The sequence below is a fragment of the Nannobrachium achirus genome (assembly GCF_963921795.1).
Source record: "Nannobrachium achirus genome assembly, chromosome: 13".
Lineage (NCBI taxonomy): Eukaryota > Metazoa > Chordata > Actinopteri > Myctophiformes > Myctophidae > Nannobrachium > Nannobrachium achirus.
In genome coordinates this window covers 44,677,889-44,692,888 of record NC_137833.1, presented here as the reverse complement: position 1 = coordinate 44,692,888, position 15,000 = coordinate 44,677,889, and the positions used below count along the sequence as shown (strand labels likewise).

Genomic DNA, 15,000 nt, shown 5'->3' with positions numbered 1-15,000 from the left:
GCAGCATAATATGTGCCGGGGTAATCAGAGGTCATTAGCTTGATGTTACAGAGAGCTAATGGCCAGTGAAGGGGAACTGAACACTCAATTTCATTTAGCAGCCAGGGGTCATCATTGTGTCTGTACACGGACACATCTGTCCGTGGTAAAGACTTGGCCTCGTCCGTGGCAAATTTTAAGATTGCATTTTTTACACACCATTATAATGTTTTTATGTTGATCATAAGGCCTAATTACTGAATTGCAAGTCGCCAGATTTTCTTCAGAAGACACTTATTTGCTGCGACACAATGCCATATTTGGAGTCCAACTATTACTATTGGTTCTCAAATGTTTGATTTGTAAGGACCACCATAACTCTGCGAGTGTACAAATGGAACCAATAAGGTAAATAAGGTAAAATAAGGAAAAACCCTGGCAGAGGCGGATTAATTAATTAATGAATACCTGGCAGTGGATGTGTTGAGTACTGTACTTGAGACGTTAACCCAGGGAAGAAAAAAAAGGGGAGAAACCGGCTGTTTTTCCAGCGTGGACACAATGCCTCAGTATGAGGAAGCGAAACTTGGTCACATGGCGGCCGCGTTGCATCATGGGATATGGAGTTTCTTAGCTCACCAGTGCCTGCGGGACCAGGTAAACACCTGGTTACAAAGGTAACCAACTAACCCCACCACAGTCAGGTTAACTCTGCCGTGGCCAGGGCCGAGGCACCATTAACCAGAGTAAACACGTCTGTGGTCGGGTTAGGCAGAAGATTTGTTAAGAACCCTTGCAGGTATGTAACTCTGAGAGGGAACAAATGCACCAATTGGATGCTTGTGAAATGTATGTGAAATTGGGGCAAGTTCTTTGAACGTTTTAGATTTTTATCTGTAACACAAGCAAAACAGACCAGGGAGGAGTTCTCAGACAGTGACGAGGGAAAAGAGAACAGAGCCTGACTGACTAATACTATATATGTTAGATAAGCTCACACCTAAAGGACACATCAATGGGCTTCTGACCAGACACCTGATATCCTCTATGGCCACTGTCTAGGTGGACACTGTCCCGAGAGATCTGAGAGAGAGAGAGAGAGAGAGAGAGAGAGAGAGAGAGAGAGAGAGAGAGAGAGAGAGAGAGAGAGAGAGAGAGAGATGGCGTGTGTGTGTGTGTGTGTGTGTGTGTGTGTGTGTGTGTGTGTGTGTGTGTGTGTGTGTGTGTGTGTGTGTGTGTGTGTGTGTGTGTGTGTGTGTACGTGCATGTGTGATTGATGCATCTTAGCTGTGGTGGTAGCTACTTCCACCATTAGTTGAATCAACACAAAGCTCTAGGGCAAGGAGGAGCACGCACACACACACACACACACACACACACACACACACACACACACACACACACACACACACACACACACACACACACACACACACACACACACACACACACACACACACACACACACACACACACACACACACGGAAGGATTTGGTCCTCCCCACAGAGAGGCTAATGAAATAAACTAATTAGTGAGCAAAGTGGGGGCATGGATGAGGGCGACTATCAGTGGTTACCATTACAGTGCTCTCTCTCACACACACACACACACACCCACACACACACGTGCGTGCGCGTACACACACATGAGCAGGCTCCTATAATAGCCATGCAGATCTCCAGTGAGAGGGGCAGGGAGGGGGACCATGAGAATTGACGGAAACGATTACAGCAGAGAGAGCTGCTCTGTGTGATATTATGAACACTCACCAGCCAGTCTGCTGCTGCTGCTGGTGGAAAAATTACTCAAATTTTGACTCATTTTCCGGACCATGGGTTTTCTTACTAATCCATTTACACACATCATCTAGTAATTCATCAATGAAAAGCACCAGACAGCTCTTTTATCATTTTAATGTGAATGTTATTTCATTGCATTGTCTTGACTCTTGACTTGAGTGGACTCGGTGGTGGAAGAGTCCCGAGTCCCTTAGTCCGAGACCCAGTCAAGATCGAGTAAAATCATGGGTGAGACCGAGACGAGACAGAGCCAATGAAAATTTGGACTCGAGTCCTGACTGGAGACGAGTCATTGACTTGAGTACTACAACACTCAAGTGGGTGCCATGACGCAAGTCCAGGGGTGCCTCAGAATACCTTGGTAATATTAGGAGAGAGAGTCACTTCAGTCTAATCACGGACCTGAGTTGCGCTGTACTTGGTGGTGCGCAGTGTTGTAGTGCTAAATTTGGAAGTGTGGGCACTCACCGTGCGTGCACGCACATGCACGTGCGTCCGTGCGCGTGCACATAACGTTTTCGCTGGCTTAAAACTGGTCTGCGCGGCGGCAGAAATAGCCTTAGACCAGTGGTTCTCAACCAATAATTTGATGACCAAATCATCAGCCAAACTTCCCATGCAAAATAGCTCCACAACTGATATTTCCAATTAATTAATCCATTTTCAAATCTTATATTACCATCTGCTGTTAGTCATGGTGCGATTCAGCCTACAGTACACCTCTTCACCAAAAAAAGCAGATCTACAAGCTCACGAGAACTTATAGATCGTCTATTTTTTGGTTAGGCTATTGTAGAGCCCTTTACCTATAAGTTTACCTCGTTGCCCCTTTACCTCGGGGCAACGAGGGTTTACCAAAGTTTGACGCGTGTCCATAAAAATCCAATGTCCAAAGCAGTGATGTATCACTGGAAATGCCAATCCATTTATTAGCATAAAGAAGAAAAACATAATAGAAAAATACACTGAACGCCCACCTGTTGGTCCATGAAACACAGTCGAAAACTGTTAGCTTCCTAACTCATTGCACACCTGACTGCAATCGGCACCTGCCGGGTATAAATGAGTTACCATGGCAACCTAATGATTGACAGGCGTTACCATAACAACCACCTGAAGCTTACATTGACAAGGCCAAGGCTATTAATTTCAATACAAAGAAGATATGAACAACGTCATTTTGGCTCCAAAAGCTATATTGGGGAATGTTCCCCCCAGAATAGGGATGCTGGTGTTTAAGTGGTTAAACAACAAGTAAGTCCCAGTATAGTATAAAGTATAACGTTTTCGATCTGGTCTAAGAAATCTGGTCTAGGAACAGATATTCTCTCAAGCTTTCCTTATGAGATAGGCCTACTGCATCTTAAGGGGAAAGATTGACATATTTGACGGTACTGTTAAGTAAGTAGGTAGATGAAAAAGTTATTTAGAGGGGTGCCCTGAGCCAAAAAAATGTTTTGAGAACCACTGCCATACAGATTGGTTCACATTTTTTATTCGTTAAAATATTGCCCTGGATTACAGCTTTATCTCTGACAGTGTATAAATAGAGAGGAAAATCTATCCAAGGCCAACATCATTCAGATCCAACCGAGGGACATTCTTTTATTGTGATTCTCACTCCTTTTCGCCATCAGTCAGAAATCACTGTTGGCCGTTCCCGTCAGGTTTAAGCAGCATGTGTCTTTTTAATTTGTTGTATAGTTTTTTTTCCCCCTACATCTCTCTCCGCAAAGCCTTTGGCACGAATATACCGGCCAGAACTACTACAATACCAGAAATCACAAATCCTTGAATGGCCTCGATGAAATCCCTGTGTAACATGGCCATTATGCAGTGGATAGCCATTACTGGCACCCATGAGGGGGATTAGACCTCTCTCTTGCTTTTCTTGGAACAGACACGCAGGAGCTGGTAGTCATGGTAACCCTCTTCTCCGGGTAAACTTAAGAATGTGTGTGTGCACGCGCGCAGTGACAGGCGAGCCCCTCGCAGCTCACACACTCACACCCGCGCGCGCGCGCGCACACACACACACACACACACACACACACACACACACACACACACACACACACACACACACACACACACACACACACACACACACACACACACACACACACACACACACACGCATAAATATTTCCCGTTGGGGAGGTTGTGAGCACAGCTTCTTCTGCTATACAGATACTGTTTAGCCACCATCAGTTCGCTGAGGGAACAGTAATTATTTGCTTTGCAAGCAAGTGTCAAGTTCCATTACTCTGCAAGGTCATTTCGTACATCACAAAGGTATCATAATGAATAATCTCTCTGTGTGTGCGCGCACGCTTACATGCACTGAGAGACACAGCATGACTTGTACATCAATTAGATCGACAACAACATTGACTGTAGGCCTACTGTTAACCGACACAAATTATATGATGTCACAATTGAGGTGACACGGCCGGGGATATGGGATGTGTCAGCAGTGCATAAGCACTTTGAAAATGTTGCATCAAATATCTACAGACAGCAGCACGTTGAGCTCTTGAGCTCGTGAATCAATCTGAAACACCCGCAGCGCGCCGTGATTTAGAGATCAATTCTCCGCATGACCCTTGAGTCATGGTGTGAAGAATTGATCTCAAAGGCATCCATCATGGAACACTTATATATACAGTATGAGCAGTTATAAGTATTGTTCACAGTGGTGAAACTTCTGTAAAGTAACATTGACTAAAGTACATTGACTCAAGTATTGTACTTGACTACTATTTTGAGGTACTTTCACTTTACTGGGGTATGTCAAGATTTTAATAATTGTACTTCTACTCCACTACATCTCAGAGTAGTAACCACTTCGGGGGGGTGATATTGTAACGTAAATTCGTTGACGTCATGACGCAGCAGCGTTCTCTGCACTGAGCAGAGGGGGGTGGGGGGAGGAGAACACATGCTATTGGCCGGAGACTCCCGGAGAGATTCTCCGGGTCCGCCCATCTATCAACAGAAACTGTCCGCGTTAGATCAGAGTATTGGACTCATAACCCCAACCTCATGGTATCGAATGCTGCTGCCACCATTACTTTTCCAACAACCGTGAACCATGGACCGTTTTCTATTTGGCCGATAAAGCATAGTTTTAGACCGCGTCAGAGGCTTGCAGTCTCAAGCGACCTTGAGCCATGAGAGGCACCACTGAGCGAGCTAAAGTGAGCGAGTTGCAGTGCCGAACTTTGCGAAGGTCGCTTGAGCCTACTCAGCGCCATTCGAGTTACGTGCCGATACGCACAGAATTGTAAATCATGTTTGGGGGTGAGCGCATCGCAACGCATCGTGAGCTTGTAGATCTGATTGTAGATCTGCTAGATGTAGCTTGTAGATCAGCTAGATGAGCATGTGCCGCAATGATTTGTATCCATTTTATACATTTGAAAACTATTCAAAGTAGATTTAACCATATATTGCAACAGATGGAATGCAGTTAAACTTGGCGTTGAAGGGCACCGTGTTGTTCCCTGCATTTTGTACATGCATGCTTGCTATGCAAAATCAGGGAACTTGGTAAGCAAAAGTAAACATAGCAATACACATATATACTAGCTTGAATCAGCAGCAAACAAAAATAACTTTTATTTGAGCTTATGCCAGAATATGATCAAAGGTGGAGGTTGGGATGGAGGAGGCAGCAAGCAAAAACGCAGGGTATAGAGAATGCAAGCCATATTTAGAGGGGCCTCCCTTACTGAGTGTGAACTCTGATTGGAGTAAGACAGTAATGACGTAATGACCAGCAGATCTGTGAATGAGGAATAGGAAAGGAGCTGACTGACAGCTGATTACAGCTGGGGGGGGGGGGGGGGGGCGAGACTCTTGTGTCCTGCATAAACTAACACTAAGCTTCATTTTCTACTTTTGGTACTTTAAGAACATTTTAACGCCCTTTTGTACTTTGTTTTTTACATTTTTAATACCGGACTTTAACTTGTAACAGACTATTTCTACATCTGAAAAAAAAAAACATCTGTTCTTTTCCCACCACTGATTATTTATATCCTTGATGTTGCATCATGAACTCTATTCTGCTATTCTAGCATCTCTATTCTGGGCATAGCATAGTAGGGGAAAAACCCTAGCATCTCTATTCTGTGCATATAGGCGAAAAACCCTAGCATCTCTATTCTGTGCATATAGGCGAAAAACCCTAGCATCTCTATTCTGTGCATATAGGCGAAAAACCCAACATCTCTATTCTGTGCATATAGGCGAAAAACCCTAGCATCTCTATTCTGTGCATATAGGCGAAAAACCCTAGCATCTCTATTCTGTGCATATAGGCGAAAAACCCAACATCTCTATTCTGTGCATATAGGCGAAAAACCCTAGCATCTCTATTCTGTGCATATAGGCGAAAAACCCTAGCATCTCTATTCTGTGCATATAGGCGAAAAACCCTAGCATCTCTATTCTGGGCATATCATAGTATAGGCAAAAATCCATAGCACCTCTATTCTGGGCATATCATATAGGCAAAAATCCATAGCACCTCTTTTTTGGCCATACTGTATCAGTGTATCATTGTAGTCGAAAATAGACAAAGGACCACAATGGAAATAACTTCAGCTCTCAAGCTTTTTAGGGCATGTTTATGCATTTCAGTTTATGCAATCAAACAAAGAAACATGCACAAAAAGCGATTCTCATGGACCCACTGGTGTGCCGCGAGGGTACTGAAAATTGCCCCCAAATAATTGGCAAAACACTACGATTTGAATGATAATACAACAAATAAAGTAAGTAATTGTATTTATAGGTGAGTTTTGGTCGTGATACCTGCCGCTCAATGGGAACTTAAAGTATACTCTGTCACTTCCATTGATCGAAGCCAGAACACAAATCAATTGATTGATCGTGACATGCTCTGAAAATGGCACATGACCGCTTAAAGGGATAGTTCACCCCCAAAACTTTTTTTTTTCTTTTTTTTAATCATTGTCGCATTCTTAAGCCAATAATTTGAGGAGACTCTTTGCGTCTCCATAGGGAACAAAGAAGGATCTTTGTGTCTCCATAGTGAACCACTGTCCACTTCTGGTCATCAAATGATTGGCTTAGGAATGCGACAAAAACAAAACAATATCCATGAATTCATGTCTCCATGGGATGAGTAATCGATAGGAAAAAAATATATATATATTTTGGCTGAACTATCCCTTTAACTGTGGGCCTCAAACAGCTCTGCAGATGTAAGAGGAAGAGTTGGAAGAGTTGGAAGTGTTGATTGATTGATTGATTGATTTATTGATTGATTGATTGATTGATTGAATACTTTATCTTAATTTTGGGGCTTTTTCGTCCCTATTTATAGTATACATTGGAGACAGACAGGAAACAAGGTGAGAGTGACGGGGAGCGACACGCAGCAAAGATTGTCAAGGTCGGGATTCGAACCCGCAATGTGCTGCTGTCAGGCTGCATTAGACCCTATATATGGTAGCCTATGTGCCTGGACCACTAAGGCCCCGTCCCTCCCCCCCTAGATTGAATACTTTATTAGTCAGAAATGTAAACAGCACGTGGTACAGTAAGACATTAAAGGAGCAAGAAACCCCGCCTCTTTATTTGTTTTTTCAGAATTCAGAATATGAAAAGAAATCTCAAATGTAGGAGTGGTTTCTAAAATGTAGGAGTGAATAGATAAGCCACCTCACGCCGAACTAATGGTACGCCGAGAGCAAATATGTAATGAGTGGCGCCAAATATTTCAACAAATTGAACCATATCATTGCTCCCTATCACAAGTGACTCATTGATATAATATATATTTATAGAAAAAAGTGATTTTGGGTTTCATGGCTCTTTAAGGCCAAAAGGATAAAATTCCCTTGTGGTCCTGTGTATTATAGATTCATCAACATAGCATACAAAATTAACACACTAACAGGACTACATGTCATCAACAAATACAGAGCACTATATGCAGCCTACAAATGAGATGGGACATCAGGAGATAAGCTCTGGAAACAGTGCTGCTGTCACATTAGCATTCACACACGGCTCTATTCACAAGGTCATGGAACACTGGGCTTCATCTAGGCCTCTCCTATAGGATCAGCAGTGGTGGAAGAAGTACATTTTTTACTTTAAGTAAAAGTATTGATACTACAATGTAGGAATACTCTATTCCTACATATGGTCACAACACACTTTATGTATGAGTGCGGATCCTGCCAATGCATTTCAGTGGGAATGGAGTGGTTTGCTGTCATTTGTGGATTTCTGCAAAAAAGAACGCTCCATTCCCTTTGAATTGCATTGGCAGAATCCAACCTTATAAGTAGAATAAAAGTGTGGTGTGACCGTGCACTTACAGTATTGAACATTGGAAATACACAGGGGGAGAAAAATATGTTTGTACCTCAGGTTTATTAGTTCCATAACCATATTTAAATGTAAATTAAATACTTAAAGGAGCTATAGTCAACTTTTTCTTGAAAAACGGATGCTAAAATAAACATAATATTTTATAAAAAAAATAAGCTTCATACATGTGTTTCTATTCAAAAAGGACCACAAAAAGCATAGACTAATGATAAAATAATCATTTTGGCCATTGTCAGACTGACACATTGTTAACATTCTAGTCTATAGACTACAATGAAAAAGTTGACTATAGCTCCTTTAAATGTTTATGATTTATTATTCACTGTTTGATTTTAAGTTGTTAAGCACTTTGTAATATTGTTTAAAAAGGTACTATATATATAAAGTAAAAATGCAAAGCCTTATTGTAATCACAACGATTATAATTATTATTACCCAAATGAATCGTGTTTTTGAGGCGCTAAACGTTGCAAAACTTTGTACACACATCACAAGTGGCATAACATTACATATTTGAATTGCCTCAAAAAGGGGCTTGGCCTAATGGCTCAATAGTGCCCCCTACATTGAAACCCAACAATATGGTTTCACCTATAATACACAACTGTATCACGTCTGGACTCTGGAAAAGTCTCTTAACCTAAAACCAAACTGGAAGTCAGCCATTTTGAAATTATCGTGGCGTTTTAGCACATTTCCACGTTTGGACTTTAACGAACTCCTCCTAGGAGAATTATCAGAATCACCTCAAACTCGCTCAGCGTACACAAGAGAACTTAACGATGAAAAGTTATCAAAAGCGTGAGTTTTAATAAAAACGATGTGACCTCATTGGACTCGGTTTAACCTCCTTGTCATTCATTGGTGTTACTTAGCTCCGCCCCCCTCTTCTGGTTTAAGAGGCCATAACTTTTGAACAATTTGTCCTACAGAGTCATGAGTCGTCTCACCGGACTCGGTTGAAAATGTGTGTCCTAGAGTTACTTGGCTCTGCTCCCTGTTCTGATTGGTCGATATTTGCCCCCAACTTTGACTCCGTCCATCGATGCTTGCAGCTTTAATTATTATTATTAATATTATTATTAAGCACAATACTCGAGTAAATGTATTTGGCTACAGAAGCACCACATGCCCCCAACTTTGACTCTGTCCATCGATGCTTGCAGCTTTAATTATTATCATTAGTATTATTATTAAGTACAATACTCAAGTAAATGTATTTGGCTACAGAAGCTTCTATCTATCTAGAAGCTTCACATGCCCACTGTCTGTCTTCCCCCCAGGGTAATGAGAACATGCAGCTCAATAACACACTCTGAGAAGGGAGCGCAGGGTCAAAGTGTAGGTGGGCTGTCAATGAGTTCTCTTTACCCACCTGAACCCTAGCTTCTGTATCCTTAGGGGAGGGGGAGACTCACACACAACCTGTCGTGTTAACCCATTAGAACCTGGAATTATTTTATACTTTAGCTATTGAAAAATAGCAGATATACAAGCTCACAGCGCGGCACATCTGCAATTTTTGACAAATCGTGACAATGTGTGCAAATCTTTGAATATACTGTATATTTTTCAAAGCAAACTTTTGTAACTCAAATCTCTGCTTCTGGGGGATCCCTGGAACAACATATTTTGAGATGGGGGTCCGCGGCCAAACACATGTCATTTTGGGGTCCCTTGGCATGAAGAAGTTTGAGAACCACTGATTTTTGAAGATATTTATAGAATCGTGCACAATTTTTCAGGATTTTTCAAAAATAGCCGATTTACAAGCTCGCAGCGCGGCACTCTATTTTTAATAACTAAAGCATAAAACAATGGTTAAAGTGGTTGAAATCTAGAGTTTCACAATTGTGAGCTTGTCTGCTTGTCTCAGTGAAGACATTAGATGTAACTGCACAGGGAAAAGAAGTAGGAGGCCTAATAGTACAGACTCCCTTGGGGGACTGCAGTCGATGAAGTGTATGTTGGGGTTTAAGTGGTGTGACCTGATAACAAGCCTGTATAATTAGCAAAAAAAAAAGAAACACGCCTATACACATCACACCCAAAGTAAATTGATTGTTATTCTTGAACCATTTGGAATAAATGCATGCGCATGGTCTCATATTGAAGGTAACACTTTGAGGTTATTTCCCCAAATGATCAACTCTATGTGTACTGTAACTGACATAGTTACAGTAGTTACATTTTTTTTTCACATATACAGTGATTTATTTTGCCAACTTCATTCTACACTGTAAAATGTTTATGTATCCATTTGTAACTCTGAGTCCAAGGACTGTACTGTACTGTGTAATCTCTGGATTGTAAATTGACATAGTGAGAGGAGAGGAGAGGAGAGGAGAGGAGAGAAAAATAGGAGAGAAAACGAGAGGAGGGAACAAGATAGGAGGAGAGGAGTGGAGAGGAGAGTGATGGAGTGGTCATGAGATCATTGGTGTCCCGCTGAGTGTTGGTTCAGAGGGGCTGTCTTTAGAAGGCTGAGTGGGAGCCGAATGTCCCTCAAATGCCAGAAACGTCCCAGAGGACAAACCATTGAACTGTCCCGACGGGGAGAGAGGGGGCGAGAGGAGAGGACAGAGGGATGAAAGATGAGACCAGGCGACGGGGAGGAGGACGAAAAGACAGGAGAGACAAAGTTCACTTAATTGGACCTACAAGTCGATCCATTGCATTACAATGCACAGTGATGCCTTTGAACATGCTGACAAGTGAAACGTGCACGCTCGTGAGCAAACACATACACGCGCACGCGCACACACACACACACACACACACACACACACACACACACACACACACACACACACACACACACACACACACACACACACACACACACACACACACACACACAAACACAGGATTGAACATGTACAGTATGGCAATGAGATGCTACGATAAAACTCTCTCGTGGTCTGTCATAAAACTATACTGTAAGTCCTCAAAACACAATGCATAAGTATACTTTTGGGATGCACACATAACTACTGATGTGCACGCTGCAGCTGCAACACCACAAGACACAACCGTTGCCCAACACCCCATAAAAAACAAAAAACTGACAAACTGTGCAAACAAGACTAGAGCTATACCAACCGCATCATTCACAAAGTCCACTAAACAACAGCAAATATATTTGTTCACACAGAGCACTATACTACTGAGCACCAACTAACAAAGTATCAAAATATAGTTTTAAAAACCAAGTGGATGAGTTCAGAGTTCACAATGACTATAAAAGAAAATGCAATGGCGACCAATATAAAGCTCAGTGCGAATGGCACTTTACACAGTCGTCAGTCTAACAACTTAACTGTATCTTTCGTCATATGACGAGCACACGCTCGTATCTTTTGGAGGTTTCGCCCCCCCAAAACAGGGGCGACAGGGTTAAATATCGTCACGCAACAGAGGTTAATGGCACGGACTTGGGTGTGACCCCATCCTTTTGGGGGTTGAAAATAAGTATGTGTGTGTGTGTAGGAAGGAAAAGGAAGAGGAAAAGGACAAGCCGGCGTAGGTCCCCTACCTTGCACCAGGGTCCCCGTGAGGAAGCGGTAGAAATAGCGCGCCACCTTGATGAGCTGCCTCTTGCATCTGTTCCTGCACTGGCTCATCTTCAGCTCGTAGTATACACCGCTGCGAACTGTATATATACAGTATACGCTGTGTTGTGCGCTGTTGGGGTTGTGCTGTTATTGTGTTGTAGTAAAAACAAAGTGCTGTTCGGAACAAGCTCCCAGTGTAGCTACTGTAGGAGAGGGCTGTGTACAGTGTGTGTGTGTGTGTGTGTGTGTGTGTGTGTGTGTGTGTGTGTGTGTGTGTGTGTGTGTGTGTGTGCGCGCGCACACACGCGTGCGTGTCTGGTTGCACTCTCTCTCTCTGCCTCTCTTACTCTCTGTCCGTTCTTCTCAGGCTCTCCATCCTTCTTTGCCTCTTGTCCTTCAACTCCCCTCCTCTCTCTCTCTCTCTCTCTCTCTCTCTTCACTCTCTCTCTCTCTCTCGCTCTCCACCTGTGGGGCGCTGGCTGTCAATCGCCAGCGCGGCGTCTCTTCATCCTCTCTCTCTCTCTCTCTCTCTCTCTCTCCTCCTCCTCTCGCTAAGAGAAGCATGCACGCTCCGGACGCTCTCATTGGCTGAGCGGCGTACTGTATAGCGTGGCGGAAAATTCCCGGAGCGGAGTGTGCGGCGCATGCAGCGCACGCGTGTGTGTGTGTGAGAGAGAGAGAGGTTGTGTGAAGTGACAGAGAACATTGTTCTCGCCGCGCGTGGCTCCTCTCTTGTCTTTCGGATCTTATGTTTCTCCACTGAGAGCTTTAAAAAGAGTGTGTGTATATCGTTGCTGTCAGTCAGAAACCTCTTATCTCCATATCGCCGTTGTCGGGCAGAAACCTCGTATCTCCAAGTTTCAAATTTGTACGTTTTTTTCGCAAAGTAAAGCCCTGCTTCATCATACAAGGTTGACGCACAAAACTAGTGAAAACAGCAGATCTACAAGCACACAAAGCCTCGCACTTGTGTGCTTGCAGATCGTCTGTTTTCACTAGTTTAAATCATTTTTAAAATCATAAATACAAACAAACGGTTTTGGACATACAAGGTTTCCACCCGACAACGACGATATTATAACTTGTGTTTCTTTCTCATAAATTAAAGCTCTACTTGATCACACTACAGCACATCAAAAGTAGCAGATCCACATCTGCGCCTCATTTTGAGCTTGTACAGTAGGTCTGATGATCTTTTTGGATGCTTCTGAATTTGAATTGAACAGTTTTGTGAGGTTTTTCCACTCCGACCTCATTTCGGAATCATTTTGAATATTTTTTACATAAATCCTCTCTTCCGGGGGTCCCCGGGCCCCGGCACAACACATTTTCAGATGGCTCTGCAGCCAAATACATAGTCCTATATCGTCGCTGGCCGAAACCAGCCAAATCCATTTTTATTTTTGTATTTTCATAAATCAGTGCTATTGAACACCCTTTACGTCTGTGTGTTGGTTAAAAAAATATTGAACCAATGAAAAGTATTAAAAAGCGCTTCTGACAAAACCAGCCAACTCCATTGGATCCTCAAACTGTCTGCTAAACCAGCTACCTCCACCAGAGGGGATGGAGTTAGCTGCTTTTATGCTCTCCCCTGTGTGCCAGCACAGTGGTGGATAAAGTACTACTCCGTTATAAGTAAAAGTCCAGATTTCAAAATGTACTTGAGTAAAAGTATGAAAGTATTGGCATCAAAATGTAATAAAAGTAAAAGTACGATATTTGGATCCGAGATGTAGTGGAGTAGAAGTAAAGGTATTGGAAAATGGAAATACTCAAGTAAAATACAAAACTGTACTTAAGTACGGTACTAAAGTAAATGTACTTACTAGTTACTTTACACCACTGGTGCCAGAGCAGCAGCATGAATTAGCTTGGAAATCCATTGTCAGCTGTTCTTATCAATGATGGACAAAAACAATGATTTCCTGACAATGATGTCCTAAGAACATTTTGGCCAGAGATTTAATGTTTGGGAGTCCTTGGCATGAAACCTTTTGAGAACAACTGATTCAAGGTTTGTTTATTCAGAAGGTATTTGTAGAACATATTTTATACACAGTAGATATTGGGATCCCGAGAGGTATCAAACGGGGATCTGCAGCCTAATTCATATCAAACTGAGGGTCCTTGAAATAACAAAAAAAAAAAGGTTGAGATTCACTAGAGTATAGAGATGAGGAGGGGAGGGTGAATGCATAATTAATATGTTCTTGTTCCCGTGTGGTGTTAAGTACAGTAGTACATGACAGGGTACACGGTGGGAGAGAGAGGTAGGGGGAGAGTGTGTGTGTGTGTGTGTGAGGAGGAGAGAGAGAGAGAGAGGAGAGAAGAGATGAAGAGAAGAGAGAGAGGAGAGAGAGAGAGAGAGAGAGAGAGAGAGAGAGAGAGAGAGAGAAGCATATAAATGGATTATTATCCATCCATCAGTGGATGAGAAGAGGGTTTAATCCCTCTCCTCCTTCTTATCAAGATATCTCTATCTCTCTTTACACACCATCAAGAATGTCAGCACATCATTTCGAGGTACATTTTGGTTACATGTTGTGTGTTAAGCTACCCATCAGCACATACAGTAAATCAGCCCCATCTTTACTGGCTGCAATACATTTATGTTTGTCACTGGCACTGGAAGTATAATTTGAAGCAAATAATTATGTACTTTCACCCAAGAAGAATTTTCTATATATTTATGCATGCTCACGCGCAAGCACACACACACACACACACACCACACACACACACACACACACACACACACACACACACACACAAATAGTAATTGCTGTTCACAAAAGTTTTGGTCTAGATAGGTTTTACATCATGAGATTATTTTACAGTGACACACATCGGTTGAGCTTTTGTGTAAAAGCAGCATTTAACAAGAAACATGTTAACTGCATGTTGTGTCAAAGGAAAATGTGTTAATTAATTAAAAAGAAAATTAAAAGAAATGTGTTAATTGCATAATAGCCCACACAGACTGATGTTGTGCTGTGTTGAGAGTTTTTGGAAATATGATACAGAACCAAAGAACCAAGGTTGATATCAATTGTTAAAAAAAAGGGGCTAAAAAAATGGTACAGTAAGTAAGAAATCTGAGTAAGAAATCTGAGTACTTCACTGCTCATGGCTTTCTCTCAACACCTCCCCCTCCCTCCTCAGCGGCGTCAGTTCAGCAAAAGCTAAGGTATGGCAACATGACTGGTGTCTTGCACGCGCGCCTTCGCGCGCCTGCAAGACACCAGTCATGTTGCCATACCTTAGCAACAGGCATGATGATTTTTATTTCCC

The 15,000-nt window shown here is 42.4% G+C and overlaps 1 protein-coding gene across 3 annotated transcripts in view; it reads right to left on the bottom strand.

Moving 5' to 3' along the window:
• The window catches only part of LOC308297574 (A-type potassium channel modulatory protein KCNIP2-like), a gene marked incomplete at both ends in the record, with an annotated part of 215,751 nt that overhangs the window by 122,347 nt on the left and 78,404 nt on the right, over positions 1 to 15,000 (bottom strand). The window contains one exon of one of the 3 annotated variants that reach the window (XM_080741049.1): positions 11,688 to 11,775. The exons of the other annotated variants lie outside the window; for them this stretch is intronic. Within the exon in view, the coding sequence (XP_080597175.1) occupies positions 11,688 to 11,775 (88 nt within the window). Of the gene's footprint in view, positions 1 to 11,687; positions 11,776 to 15,000 lie in introns of those variants that run through there. 3 annotated transcript variants of the gene reach the window in all.